Source organism: Tupaia chinensis, unplaced genomic scaffold (assembly GCF_000334495.1).
Source record: "Tupaia chinensis unplaced genomic scaffold, TupChi_1.0 Scaffold000460_1, whole genome shotgun sequence".
Classification (NCBI taxonomy): Eukaryota; Metazoa; Chordata; class Mammalia; order Scandentia; family Tupaiidae; genus Tupaia; species Tupaia belangeri.
Genome location: NW_006159969.1, coordinates 407325 through 422182, shown reverse-complemented (window position 1 = coordinate 422182; position 14858 = coordinate 407325). Strand labels below are relative to the sequence as shown.

The 14858-nt window shown below is 36.1% G+C and overlaps 1 protein-coding gene across 1 annotated transcript in view; it reads left to right on the top strand.

Moving 5' to 3' along the window:
- Positions 1 to 14858, top strand: part of SMC2 (structural maintenance of chromosomes 2) — a 66013-nt gene that overhangs the window by 42549 nt on the left and 8606 nt on the right. The window contains 6 exon segments of the mRNA XM_027774603.1: positions 4763 to 4834; positions 4836 to 4884; positions 4887 to 4957; positions 7546 to 7746; positions 9860 to 9976; positions 11701 to 11861. Of these exon segments, the coding sequence (XP_027630404.1) occupies positions 4763 to 4834; positions 4836 to 4884; positions 4887 to 4957; positions 7546 to 7746; positions 9860 to 9976; positions 11701 to 11861 (671 nt within the window).

Sequence of the window (14858 nt, the reverse complement as noted above, 5' to 3'; positions counted from 1 at the left end):
AGAGTGAGGATGCCTTTTAGGCAAATGCTTTCTGTAGGAGTGGATCTTCCTTCGGGACTGGATTATATAATGTGGAGCTGTGTTATATCAGACATTCAATGAGTTGACACTTCAGTTTGGTAACCACCTATGAGAATGTACGTTATGAGAATATAAGATAATGCATTGTATTTACAAGGCCTCAGTGTTCAGTGGCAGATCGGTGTTAACCTTTTATGTTTTGAATTGTGCCCAAGATTGAATTTGAACCCAAGTTTGTCTCCAATGGCTCTTAACCATTGTCTTTACAATTTCATCTAATACTCTCCACAGTTCTTTTTTTAGCCTAAAATTCTATTATTACATGGAATACAGCTATGTTTGTACAAAGCATTTTCTCTCATTCAAGCAGCTTAGCTTCTGAAATTAAAAAAGATTGGACATCTTCGGGGTAATATGTCTATAGACTGTACACATGTTTTTCTAATGGACTAAAAGTATAATAGGAGGGCCAGCCCCATAATACAGTGGTTAAGTGTTGTGCATTGGCAGCTAGATCCCACGTGGCTACTCAAAGTTCACATCCTAGCCTGGTAGCTTGCTAACCATTGTAAGTGCATGTACACATGTACCCCAAATCTGACAGGAAGAAGTTAATGAAAGAAAAAGGATTACGGTATGACCATGCCCCATTAGGAGGGTCTTTCTCTCTCTCTCTTCATCTCCCTCCCTCTTTTGTGAATGTACATACCTTCTGTGAATATAACTGTTTTTCCCTAATTTTAAAGGCTATAATGGGAAAGGAATTTGAGAACCTACCTGTTTGCCAATTGAGCAGTTTTGTTTAAAAAGAAAAGTACACTTGTGCAAAGTTCATCAAAGCCATACAAATTATACATACCTGTGAATATTTTTGTTGTTGTTATTTAAAATAATAAACTATTTTCTCACTTTTCCCGGTAAGTTGCTTAACATATAATGCTAGTAGTTGAGTGGTAACTTAGGTGTAGGATCTACTTGCATGAGAACATTATTTTGTTGTCCCGTAAATATTAACTTTTCAGTAGTTAAAAGCTGTGAATCTTCGGATATTGTGTTTCTTATAGGAAGTTGAAGCAATCACTCTGGAGTTGGAAGAGCTCAGGAGAGAGCATATATCTTATAAACAACAGCTCGAAGCTGTAAATGAAGCTATCAAATCCTATGAAGGTCAGATTGAAGTGATGGCAGCTGAGGTGGCTAAAAATAAGGTAAGAATTATTTATCAAATTTGAGTTGGCCAAACCGCAATTCGAATTACAACCCCAGTAGCTTGAAATCAAGCTGGGTACATGTATACACATGCCCCAAATCCTGACAGGATGGAGAAAAGGAGGAAAAAGGATTGTGGCACAACCATACCTCATTGGAGGATACTTTTTCTCTCTCTTACAATTTTTCTCTGTCTCTGGAAAGTACATACATCCTCTGACAATTAATTTTTTTGTTGTTGTTGTTGGAGAATTTTTAAATGGTCTACTTATGAAATGTTGGGTTAACATGTTTTACTCTAATACTCTTGGTCTTTTCATTTTCACTCTTGGTAAAAACATGAAGCAAGAATGATGATTACTGTCTAAAGAGTCCTGAAATAATTGTGTTAGTCTTGGGTCAGAAAACAAAACCACATAGTAATTTTAACAAGCAAAGTTTAAGTAAGAAATGTTAACTATAATTAGAGTTTAGAATGATAGAAATTGATTGATCACCAAGCGTAAAGAAAACTCCAAAGAATACAGAATCAAGAGATACATGAAATAGCCGTTATACTAGGGCCAAGGAAGTGCACCCAGCGAAGGAATAAATCTGGCAAAGCTCTGTGCTTTATCCATCAGGGCTGAGAACCAACCTAATTGCAGGAGGCTGAACTGGTCCACTGGTGATGAAGTTTATGGGTTCAAGAGAAGCTGATCCTAAGGAAGTACTGAGAGTGTATCACCTGCTGGGGAATACCTCTCCGGGATTCCAGGAGATACTGACCATTGGGTAGTGTCCAACCTGGGATCACGAGAAGCCCAACACTGGGATACCAAGAAAGCCACGCAGGTTGTGAGCACCTGTGCGTGACAAGCCTGCCTTCAAGAAATGCCCCTGGGACCAGCAGTTAGCGTAATGGCTTTGTCACTGAACTCCCATGTGGTCAGCCACAGTTCAAGTCCCGGACCCGGTTGCTTAAACTCATGCCGGGCACATGTGCGTGCGTGCCCAAGATTTTGAGAGGAGAATGGAGGAGATGGGATTGCAGCGTGGCCATCGCCCCTGGGGGAGTGATTTCTCGCTTTCTATCTCTCTGTCTCTCTCAGGCGAGCACACGCGCCCTATAGCAAAAACCTCTCCCCCAAAAATGAAATGCCTGCTACACCTTTATAGTGTCTCTACAGCCGCTCTACTCACAAGGCTTAATATTGTTGGAAATGGCAAGGGATAACGTTCATTATCAGAAGCAGGACAGTGACATGTTTCATTATCAAAAACAAAACAGTGAACAGTGGTTTTGGGGCTGAGAGAGTTTCAAATGTTATGTAGACATTCTGTTACCTACAAATGAATGTTGTGGTATTGTCTCTATTAGATGCTATCTTTCATGGGTATTGGCGACTCTCATCTCTTTCTGGATCACTTCCTTTTCTTTTTGTTTGTTTGTAGCTCTCCCTGGAGAGAGAGAAAGACAGATAGTGAGGAAAACTGAAATCACTCCCAGCCGTGGGTGTGTGGCCACGCCGCTGTGCCATCTGCTGGCCCCCTGGCCGCTGTGCCATCTGCTGGCCCCATGGATCATTTCATTTTTTAAAAGTTGTCATTCAGGCTCTACATTCTAAATAATTTCCTTTTGTCTGTAGGAGTAGATAAGTACACTCAAAAAGCTAAGAAAAGAGATTGCTGGGGCCAGCAGGTGGGGTGTGGCTTGAGTCCTGGACCTGGTGGCTTGAAAACATGCCAGCATGTGTGTGTGCACATCCCAAACCCCAAGAGAATGGAGAAGGGATTGTGGCATGACCATTCTTCTGGGGGGTGATTTTTCACTTTCTCTCCGTCTCTGTCTCTGTCTCTGTCCAGTGACTATACATGCCCTATAGCCAAAGAAAAGGGAAAAAAAGAAAACTGTTTAACTAATCAGCTTGAGATAAACAAGACTAAAACTTTTTCTGTTCAATCTTAAGTGGTAGATTTCTTACGTATTTTTCTACCAGTGTAAAAATGATTAGTAGTCACAAACACAATATTTAACATCTAGGTATGTTAGAATCTTCTTTAAAAACATGTTTGTCATACATATTTTAGTTGACAAACCTATCTATCATTTTACTCGTTAGTTAATATCACTAGAATATTTTTATTGTTCTTCAAAAGTTTTAAAAAGCTAAAATATCTTTTTTTTAAATCAATGCCATTATTTATCTTGCTCCTGCAAAGGATTTTAATGACACAAATTACACATTATTTGGAAATTAAAGCACTTTGGGTAGATTCAACAACCAAGCCATAATATGGAAGATTGTTTACTACTTAAAATTATCTTGTTTCCTGATTAGCATACCTAAAATAATACCTAAATTTATACTGGTACTTACAGTTATTTATACAGATTACTCTTCCTTAGAGTCTTCTAGGCAGTTTTTCTACTTCTTTATTTTTAACCTTGTTTGTTTCTTCCCCAACTTAAATGTGAGTTAAATTTAAATTCTTCTTAAGACATCTGTGGGAATTTGTAACCATATCTTTATCAGAAAGACTTTTAAAATCCAAGGTAAAACAAAGAGGTTTTGGGCATTGTTGATAAAAGACTAAATCCCAAGTGTAATTAACACTTTGGAGGTTTAGTAGCTTTGCTTTTAGGAGGTAAAAAGATCAAGTTTCTTTGTGGGTTGGCCTGCGGCTGAGTGGTTAAAGGAGTCAGATCCCACATGGCCAACTATGATTCAAATCCCAGCCTGGTGCTTGAAAAATACTGTGGCATATGTGCATGCATACCCCAAATCCCAACAGGATGGAGAAATTGAGGAGAAGGGATTTGGTGTGACCATGCCCCATTGGGAAGTGCTTTCTGCCTCTCTCTCACTCTCCGTCTGTTTTACATCTCTCTGGTGAGTGTGTAAACAATCTGGCAATTAAAAAAAAAAAAAAAAAATTGAGTGTGTAAACACTCTGGCAATTAAAAAAAAAAAAGTGCCACAGATCTGTTACTTCAAAAAAACATTCTCTCCTTTCATTTCTGTTTGGACCCTATGCTAGAACCAAATGCTATGACCTTTTATTGTCACTGGTGAGATCCAGATGCCTTACATCCATAAAAAAGGAAAGGAGCTGAACCCAGTCTCCTTACTTCTACTCCTGATCTTTGCCCTTCTTGCATAAATGTCATATGGGGGCCTATCAGATTATTTTGGAATTGTCTCCTTCAAATTGCCACTTTTCTGAGAGTGCTCACAGATGAGTCTCTAACAGTTCTTCCTCCTACTACCCAGGTGCTCCCATTTACTCTTTATCCAGCAGCCCTTGTTACTTCTGGCACGAACATTATACCCTAACCCTCTCATCCCCCCTTTTTTCAGTGGTGCTCCAAGTTTTCTATTATGTATAAATTCATTAGTCATTTTAATGGAGATAAAAAGTATTGAGGGTTAGATGATCCTCACCCTATATTGTTACCTTGCAGAGAAGTTTATCAGACAGTCTTTTAAGAAACAAAGTATTTATTTACATGGTACGTTAACTATGTATTTCTTCTCATTTATTGTTTCAGGAATCAGCAAATAAAGCTCAAGAAGAGGTGGCCAAGCAAAAAGAAGTGATAATAGCCCAAGACAATATAATTAAAGCTAAATATGCAGAAGTGGCAAAACATAAGGAGCAAAACAATGATTCTCAGCTCAAAATTAAGGAGTTAGATCACAACATCAGCAAACATAAACGCGAAACTGAAGATGCTGCAGCAAAGGCAACTTTGTGTTCATTTTTTAAAATAATCAAACTATAAGAATCAAACTTTTGTTTCTGGACTTTGGAAACTTAGTTAACCATTGCTCAATGAAGAACTCAGTACAAGTGGCAAAACTATAGCCTAAAGTAATTTTGAGTTTACAGCTGTAATAACCACTCAACAATGCTCGTTTTCCAACAAGTGGCACAAATGTCTTATTTCTAAATTTAATTTCAGATATTTGTTTCCATCTTCACTTGGTATTTACCATGTGTTTGGTGATCTTCCATGGAAATAACCTTTTAATCTCCAAATGTTGATAGAACCTAATTAATGAGTGTTAGTGATAATAAAATAGTCTTTACCTTATTTCAATTTGAGTTTGAAGAACTCAAAGAAATGTATTTGGCTTCTTGATGGCCTTATGAGGAAAGGAGATAAAATTTGTAACTTTGTGAAAAATCTGCTTTTTAGGGCCAGCTGGTGGTACACTGGTTAAGGTGCTGGGCTCCCACATGGGGGACCGCCGTTTGAGTCCCGGACTTGGCAGGCTGCTTTAGGGGACCGTTTGAGTCCCGGACTTGGCAGGCTGCTTTGTCAATTTCCTTCTCTCTTTCTGTCTCTGGAGAGCACACGTGCCCTATACCAAATTTAAAAATAATAATGAAATCAAATAAATTTATTTTTAAAAATCGATTTTTGCCAGGCAACCTTTTTCAATGTCATCCCACTATTTTTCAGTTATTCTTAAAATCCATTCTGTGTATTGCAATGTTATTTATTTATATATTTATTCTGGAGAGGTTTTTGCTATAGGGCGCATGCCCTCGCCAGACAGAGACAGAGAGACAGAAAGCGAGATATCACACTCCAGGAGGAATGACCACGCTGCAATCCCTTCTCTGTTCTCTTGGGATCTTGGGCATGCACGCACACCAACCCGGCATGAATTTTAAGCCACCAGGTCCGGGACGCGAACCGTGGTTGACTACATGGGAGTCCAACGACATAGCCATTACACTAACTGCTGGTCCCTTGCGATGTTATTTTAAAGTTACCCTAAAGAGAATACATGCTTTTGTAGAAATTCATTGTTTGGTTGAGAGTCTGCATCCATGTAGTCTTTTTTTATTTTTTTTCTTAAGGAATTATTTTATTGGACTTTATTTGTTTATTTTTATTTGATGAGAGGGATAGAGTGAAAGAGAGAGAAAAAGGGAAAAAGCAAGCTGCCAGGTCTGGGACTTGAACCACCATTGGCCATGTGGGAATTCAGCACCCTTAACCACCATGCCACTAGCCAGTTCATCTATTGTTTTCTATGTATAATCACAGGTTGGTGCCTGTTTAATACCCAAGTTCTTTTTTAACATCCAAAGAATGGAAAAATATTAACATCGGTAACCTACAAGACAGTATTCCCAACCTCTGAAAGAACCATGGAAGCCTGTTTAGGTTCATTACTTGGTTTGAAAGATATTTTTTTATGGCCACGTTATAATCTATTTTATTTTATTTCTATTGATTTCTCATTAGCCTTGTAGCTTAGTGTTAATAGGCTCAACCAAGATATTACCAATGCCAATATTACTATCAATAGTATTTTTTTTTTTTGGTAGTTAAAAATGCTTATATTGGTGATTGCTAGGGGATTTTTTTTGCTATTGAGGACAGAAAAAAGGGGAACTGCCATTAGAACTTCTGAAAAGTCAGAGATTCTTTGTTTTTTTCAATTATTTACTGTATTTACTATATACCTGTTAGTGCCAGATACTGTGACAGTAGTGAAGATACAAGGATGAGCAACACACAGAAAGCTTTCCGTGAGCTTATAGGCAGCAGAGAAGAGGCTCGAAATGATCATTTTACTTGGAGGCCTAGTGGTGAGGCCATACCCATTTAATTAGTAAGGGTTAACAATTCGACAGGTATTTGATTCTATCAGTCAGAAGGAACTTTAAATACTTTTAGTAGAAGAAAGTCTCTGCACACTATAATTTTTTAATTTGTATTATATGAAGAAGTATTGTACTGTGTCATGTTAAGAGGGTAGGAACAGAAATACAGTCAACATTTTGGTTCAGTTGTCTTTCTTCTGAGAGAAAAATCTGTCTAGATTAGGCTTGGTAGGAGCAGAAATACAGTCAACATTTTGGTTTAATTGTCTTCCTTCTGAGAGAAAAATCTGTCTAGATTAGGCTTTAGTGATTTCACTAAATCTATGACATGAGTATTTATAAAAAAAGTTTTACACCCATATTGTGTTTTGAAGCAATGGATTGAAAAATCTGAAGGAGCCTTATATCATTTACATTTCATTCTAATGAAGCTAGTTTACATATGTTTTATAAAAAGTTTTGTGTAAGATGGCTTCTATTTTAATATTTAAATGGTAGATGTTTTTCTATCTATGTATCTCCTCTTGTTTCTTGAGCCTTTGCTCCAGGTAAAAATATCCTCATATTTATCAGCAGTGAACTTCATCTTTTTCAATGAGTCACTGTAGTCTTTCTCTCGAAATAATTGATTTAAAATAAGAAACTGGTTTTTAAATGCTGATTTATAAACAATCGTATGTATTCCTTTCTATTTTCGTATATGGCTAGGTATCTAAAATGTTGAAAGATTATGACTGGATTAACGCAGAGAAACACCTGTTTGGCCAACCCAATAGTGCCTATGACTTCAAAACTAATAACCCAAAAGAAGCTGGTCAGAGACTTCAGAAGTTGCAAGAAATGAAGGAGAAACTAGGAAGAAATGTCAATATGAGAGCTATGAATGTTCTGACAGAAGCTGAAGAGCGGGTAAGTCCCTTTCCTGTGAATATCTGGCCATATCCGAATAGGCGTGGCATTGTTGACTCAGTATGACCCTGATGGAATCATCAGAACAAGCCTTTTGCTTGTTGGTGGCAGGTTTCTTTCTGCTTTCCTTTTCCTTTCTTCATTTCTTTATTGTTATTTTATTCTTACTGTATTATAAATTATTTGTATATTTCATTATACCTTGAATACCTATAAAGGTATTGATCTTTTGGTCTCTGCCTTTTGGTCTTTGTCATAAACATACTCAACTCTTTTCTTATTCTTGGTAATAAATAAAAACAACACTCTTGGATCCAGTTTAAATTCTTCTCATTTCTAATCTAGAAATCTGGGCACATATCCTCGTTTTTAATGCTCGTAATTAGTTGATAATGTTATCTACCTTTCCTACCCTGAAAAAACTCTTACAGACTAAGGTGGTAATTTGAAAGTTACCTAATGTTGAACCTGGGAGACCTTGTCAATAAGAATCCAGTAAAGGCAGCAGTCCTCTCTTTTGGGAGCCCCATAAGAAATAGTAGTCTTAGTAATTTTATATTAATGCCCCATACCGTCTTTAATTCTGCAAAATTCTATTTGAATTTACATATTAGAGTTAATGGGATATCTGTAAAATTGATAAAAACAAGTTCAATTACTTTTAAGAAACTTAGTTGTAATGGGTTTTTAAAAAATTATTATTGACTGTGCACAAAGACTGTATCTTATGCTACATATCAAACAGGCTAATAATTCAGGTGTTGTCATCTCTCTGTAACATGCTCCTGCTAGTTTTCATTTCTACTTTAAAGAGTTGCTGAGCCAGCTAGTGGCATGGTAGTAAAAGTGGCTGGAATCCATATGCCGGACTACATGGTTTTAGTCCTGGACTCAGTAACTTGAAAGACATTCCGGGTGCCTGTGCATGTGTACCCAAAATCCCAAAAAAGAATGAGGGAGGAGGGATTGTGGCATGACCATTCCCATGGGCATGGCCATTCCCCATGGGGAGTGTTTTCTCACTTTCTCTGGTAAACACAATTGCCCTCTAGCAAAATTTTCAAAAATAAAAATAAGAATTGAACAAAACAAAAAATCTTCTGCATTATATATTTGTGGAAGGAAACCTTTGGTCTGAATTTGAGCTGAATAACATTCTGAAACTTGTTCCCTTTTAGTTATTTAATTTTATTAGATAATGATAATTGGGCCTAATATTTTTTAAAGTGATTCCTTAACCCTATCTTCTTATCAGAGAGGAAGGCTCTGTTATTAGTCAGCAGTGGCCTTTTTTGTTTTTTATGTTTTGTATCTGTCTACATAAGAAATTACATGGATTTGTGCAAGAAATAAGATTGAAATGTGGAGAGGAAAAGCCCAGAAGATAGCAAGGCTGACTGGAATTGTTAAGGGAGAAATTGAAACCTTGAAATGGGAGACTTGGAGAAGAAATAGGTTAGGAAGAGTTTTTGAAAGTTTCACTGCTGTTCATGCTATAATTATCCCACTACAGCCTCTCTCAAAGGAAGGCTACTCCAAAGGGATGATGTTTAAGCATAAAATTGAGACACCCGTTATGTCTGATACAGAGAAAGAAGAAATAACAAATAATGTGGGGGGCCAGAAGGCAATGAAGAGTTCGTGTTCAAAGAACTGAAAAAGAACCTGGGGAGGAATCTGATGTCATGAAGTCAGAGAGATTAAGGGTCAGCTTAATTAGGAATCTATAGCATGATGAAGAGCTGAAAATTTATTTATGTCACTGCTGAGACCTTAAAAAAAAAAAAAGCACTTTTAGGATGTTTACTTGATCTTACATATGACACATTTTCTTTTTGGCTTTGGCTACTTTGAAGATAAGAGAATATTAGTGGAGTCAAAATACTTCAAGGACTTACCCTATAAATTCTCAATTCTAGTAATTGAATTTTATTCATAAGGATAATTTTTTTTTCATAATTTGGTTTGCTTTGTAACTCTCAGTGCATTATATCTTTTTGGTAAATAGGAATATAGGTATTGTACTTAAAAGTAGTGAAACCTCTTTATTTTAACTGAACTACAAAATATAGAAGAAATTATTTTTCCCAATTTAAATTTGTTTTTTCCACAGTATAATGACTTGATGAAGAAGAAGAGAATTGTAGAAAATGACAAATCCAAAATCCTTGCAACTATCGAAGACCTTGATCAGAAGAAAAACCAAGCCCTAAATATTGCTTGGCAAAAGGTATTTGAACCCCAAAATATTATTTATTCTGAGTTAAGAATAAAGAATATTGTCAATGGGTTTATAATTCTGAGGAGAGTTTGAATAGTAATTTGTGTTTTAATCACACTTTAATTAAAGCCTCATAGACTATTAAATGCATTTTGCCTTTTTGGACAGCTGCTACTGAATTGCAAAGGTAAATTGGTGTCACTCAATCATATTCTCGGTCTGCTGCTCTGGTTCTTAAGTTATTTTAAATTTCTCACTCTCTGGCTTTCTCCATTTTTGTTTTTAGAATTATTTATTCAATTTTTTATTTGTTCATTTATTTTAATTTGACCAGAGAGGGGGGGGGCGGGGATTGAGAAAGCAAGCCACCAGGTCCGGGACTTGAATTGGGATCGGCCGTGTGGGAGTGTCCAGCACCTTTACCACCATGCCACCTGCTGGTCCCCGGCTTTCTCCATTTTTTTACTCTTAGCTTGTTTACCAGGTCTTTGTATATTCGAAGGGGACACTAGTTCTCCTCTTTACTTTTTATAAGACTCTATTTTGTCCAATATATACAATATGACACTCAGCCTCTGCTTGAAACTAGGAGTAGGCTGAGTTTCACATTTGTGGAAACTAATTATTAAAGCTAGAAACCTTCCTAGGTTTAGTTTTCTCATCTTCATTTAGTTTTCTCATCTTCATTTTCTCTTACCCAAACTCACAGAAGCCAAATATTAGTTCCCAGTACATTTCTTTAGTAGGATTATGGTTAGTTGTGTGATATGCAGCTCCCAATACACAGCACTCAACCACTGTTCTACAAGGCCACATCTAAATTTTTCTTTTTGTTTATTTTCTTCATAACCTCATTGTATTTACAAATTTTTTTGTGTTTCATCTTTATGTCACTCTATAAGCATAACTCTTTTGCTATATATTATAGGGCTTATTCTTTTATGGCCATTAACTGATCAATTGTTTTTTGTTCTTGAAGGTTTACTAACATTCCTCTTTCTTATTCTTGAGCCGCCTTCTTTCTGCCTGTCCAAAAAGAATAAGAACTTAGGGTGATTATAATAAAACTTTGTTACCTTCCATCATTCCCAAGATACAGCATTCCCTTCTCTGTTTAGTGATGAGCCTTTCCTTGCTCTGGACTCTACCTGATAAAACCAGGTCCTGCTTTCACTGTGTGGATACTATTCAGCTGGTGTGCAGTTGTTCTTAAAATGTGTGTTCTCTAGTAAGTCTATATTCAGAGCACTGCTTGTATCATGATTCCTTTGTTAATATAAAGTATTCATTAAAAGTGTATTTACCTTTAAATTTTATATACCTGCACTTGAATTTAGAGAGTTCCCTAATATGTGTTTTAGTTCTGTGTATCTTGAGGAGTATTGTAATATGTTCTACAAAAGTATTGACCTTTGGATAGGAGTTAGAGGGGAACTGTCTGGTTCCCCCTGAAAGAGAGAGTAGGACTCTGTAAACTATTTTTGAAAAGGAGCAGATAGTAAATGTTTCTGGTTTTGTGAGCCATCTTTTTTCTGTTTTAAGCATTCGATTTTGTTGTAGCACAAGCAGCAATAGGTAATTTGTAAACGAGTAAATATGACCAGATTGACACATTGGCAGTAGTTGCCAACAACTGTGTTAGAGTAACAAATGACAAAATTAACCTGCTGAGTTGTGTGTACATATATCAACAATTGATTCTTCTTAAAAAGTATTTTTTTTTTCAAATATAGGTAAACAAGGACTTTGGGTCTATTTTTTCTACTCTTTTGCCGGGTGCTAATGCTATGCTTGCACCACCAGAGGGGCAAACTGTTTTGGATGGTCTGGAATTCAAGGTTGCTTTAGGAAATACCTGGAAAGAAAACCTAACAGAGCTTAGTGGTGGTCAGAGGTGAGTGATCTCAGCAATATTATAATTCTCATTCTTTCTTCCTTTTTTTTCCTTAATCAAAATCCATCATCTCATTACCTCCCAATTTTATTTCAGTTTTAATTTTCTTAGCTGCCTTAGTATATAGACATTAAACAGCCTACTATGTAAAAATATAGGGTTTCACTTGTAGTAGGCAGCAAAAGAAAAATAAAAATAAGCAACTAAAATACAAGATAAAATACTGGGTCATTGTATTTTTTTCTATCCAAAAATGCATCATGACTTTTCTGACACCTCATCATATTAAAATCCACTATTTTCAAACACCGGAAAGTGAGTAGTCACTTTAATTCCTGAAAGAGGAAACAAGTGCTGAACTCTTTTTCACGCTGCCTTTCTCCTTAATGGCAATTGCTGGACTTCAAATGCAGGGAGTAGAACCTAAGCAGAGCTCAGTAGTCTCACTGGTTTAAGGACATAGAAATTAAAAATTTGGGAGGCTCCCTAGAGGTGCACCTTAGCATTAGGTTGTACTGTCCCCAAAGGGAAGGCAATTCTAGACACTCGCTTGGAAACTCAGTAAGAGGCCTTGAAGGGATCAAGCTGATCTGCATATTTCTTAATTATTTAGAACAAAGCCCAGTGCTCATTAACAAGACACAAAATCGGAACTCTAAATGATATAATTACATTGTCCAACATGTAATAAAAATTATAAGACAAAACTCAAGAAAATTGTCTCTACTGACTAAGAGGGTCTGGAATTCAGTTGATTAATCAGTAGAAACTGACCTTGAAATAACAGATGATAGAACTAGTAGACAAGGAAGTTAAAGATTTACATCAACTATTTTCAAGAATGAAAAATGTCAAGTGGAATGAATACATTCATGAGTCACATAATATTTCAGTCAGTGATGAACTATATATCTGATGGTGGTTCTATGGATTACTATTGTAGCTAAAAAAAAAATCCCTGTTTTCCTATTGACATGGCCTCATACTATAGTAAAATGCATTACATGTTTGTGGTGATGCTGGTATAAACAAACCATACCAGTTTTTTTTTTAAAAAATATGTATAGTTAAGTACAGTACCTAATATTTGATAATGACAATAAATGTCTATGTAACTGGTTTATATACTTATTCTGTTATGCTTTTTATTATTATTTTAGAGTATTTGTCTTTTAAAGAAAAAAGTTTACTGTAAAACAGTATGCCGTATTGTGCTAGCAGAAACGATATGAGTGTCATGCTTTCTGTATCTGTTGATTGCATTTTCTCATGTGTTTTATTTAGCTTTGTATTGTTTTGTTCATATGTTCCTTTCAAGTAGCAAGATGAAGAGATAGAAGACAATGATATTGATGATTCTGATGCTGTTTAGGCATTGGCTAATGTGTGTGTTTGTATCTTAGTTTTAACAAAAAAGTTTAAAAAGCAAAAAAATAAACACCGAGAAAAGTTTATAGTATGTGACTATAGGGGCCAGAAAGTAACACAGCAGAAATGCAATGTTCTGTGAGAATGGACCAATGTGAGAAGGTCTAGTGTTCACAATCCAAGACTTTTCTGTGCATACCAAATATGTAAACTCATCCAGGATCAATGCTGGTTCTGGTTGGGGGGGTGAATCGTGGTATAGGACCCTGTTGGAGATGCTTGTCTGTCTGTTTGGTCCTCCTCTGTCAGCCTTTCTCTCTCAAAATAAATCAATAATTAAAAAGTAAAGATACAAGGAAAGAATATTTTTCTACAGCTATACAATGTGTTTGTGTTGTAAACTATTTTGACAAAAGACTCAAAAGTTTTTTAAAAAATGAGGGCAAGATGGTGGTGCAGCAGTAAAAGGCAATGTTCTTCAAGGCTGGCTCACAAGGAAAGGTTCTGTGTTCACATCTGGGTATCTCCCTGAGTGTGCTGGACATAGACATGATTATGATCTGGGGCTGGCTTCAGGCTGAGCAGATCATAGTATCAAGACTCTATGGGGGGGCTGCTATTTCTATCTCACTCATGGAAGAAATAAAAAGTTAAAAAGTTTGTAAATTTAAAAAATTACAGTAAGCGAAGGTTAGTATACAATATTTGTAAAGTGCGCAAGAAGTGAGCAGTAATACACTAAGCCTTCACTCGCCACTCACTGATACTTTCTGCCCTGTAAACTCCTTTCATGGTGAGCGCCCTACATAGGTATTTTTTTAATCTATATTTTATACTGTGCTTTTATACTGTACCTTTTCTACATTTGAATATACAAATATATAATGTTGTATTGTAATTGCCTGTAGTATTCAAGTACCATAATGTTCTGTAAAGGTTTGTGGCCTATGAGCAATAGGCTATACTTTTTAGCCTAAGTGTGTAGTATACTGTACCATATAGGTTTATGTAAGTAGTTCATGAATGTTCACAAAATGAAATTGCCTGGCAATACATTTTCTCTGAACGTGTCTCTATCATTAAGCAACATGACTATATGCTTGAAATGAGAAATTCATTGCATGAGATTAACAAGAGATTAGACACTGTAGGAAGGATGTGTAAACTTCAATATACAACACAACAATTTGTTCAAGCTAAACGGAGAGTTTAGTAAAACACTGAAGTCAGATAGCTTCAGAGTCCTATAGGAAACTTGCCTAACATAAATATAGTTAGAATTTCAAAAGGAGAGGAAGAGAGAATTAATTGAATTATTGAAGAATTACTAGCCCCAATTTTCCAGATTTAATGAATTCTGTAAACCCATAGACTTGAGATTTGCGAATCCCAGGCAGGATAAATACTCACATATTCTCATAAAACATAGCAAACATGTCATATAAAATTGCTGAAAACTAATGATTAGGAGAAAAAAATCTTAAAAGCAGCAGAGGAAAACAGGCAAAGAATGACTTTTACTTCTTGTCAAAAGCTAGGCAAGCCAGAAATCTGTAACACAAAGTACTGAAAGAAAAACATTTCAACCTAGAATTCTGTTAGATTGTCAGGAAACTCATGACATATTTT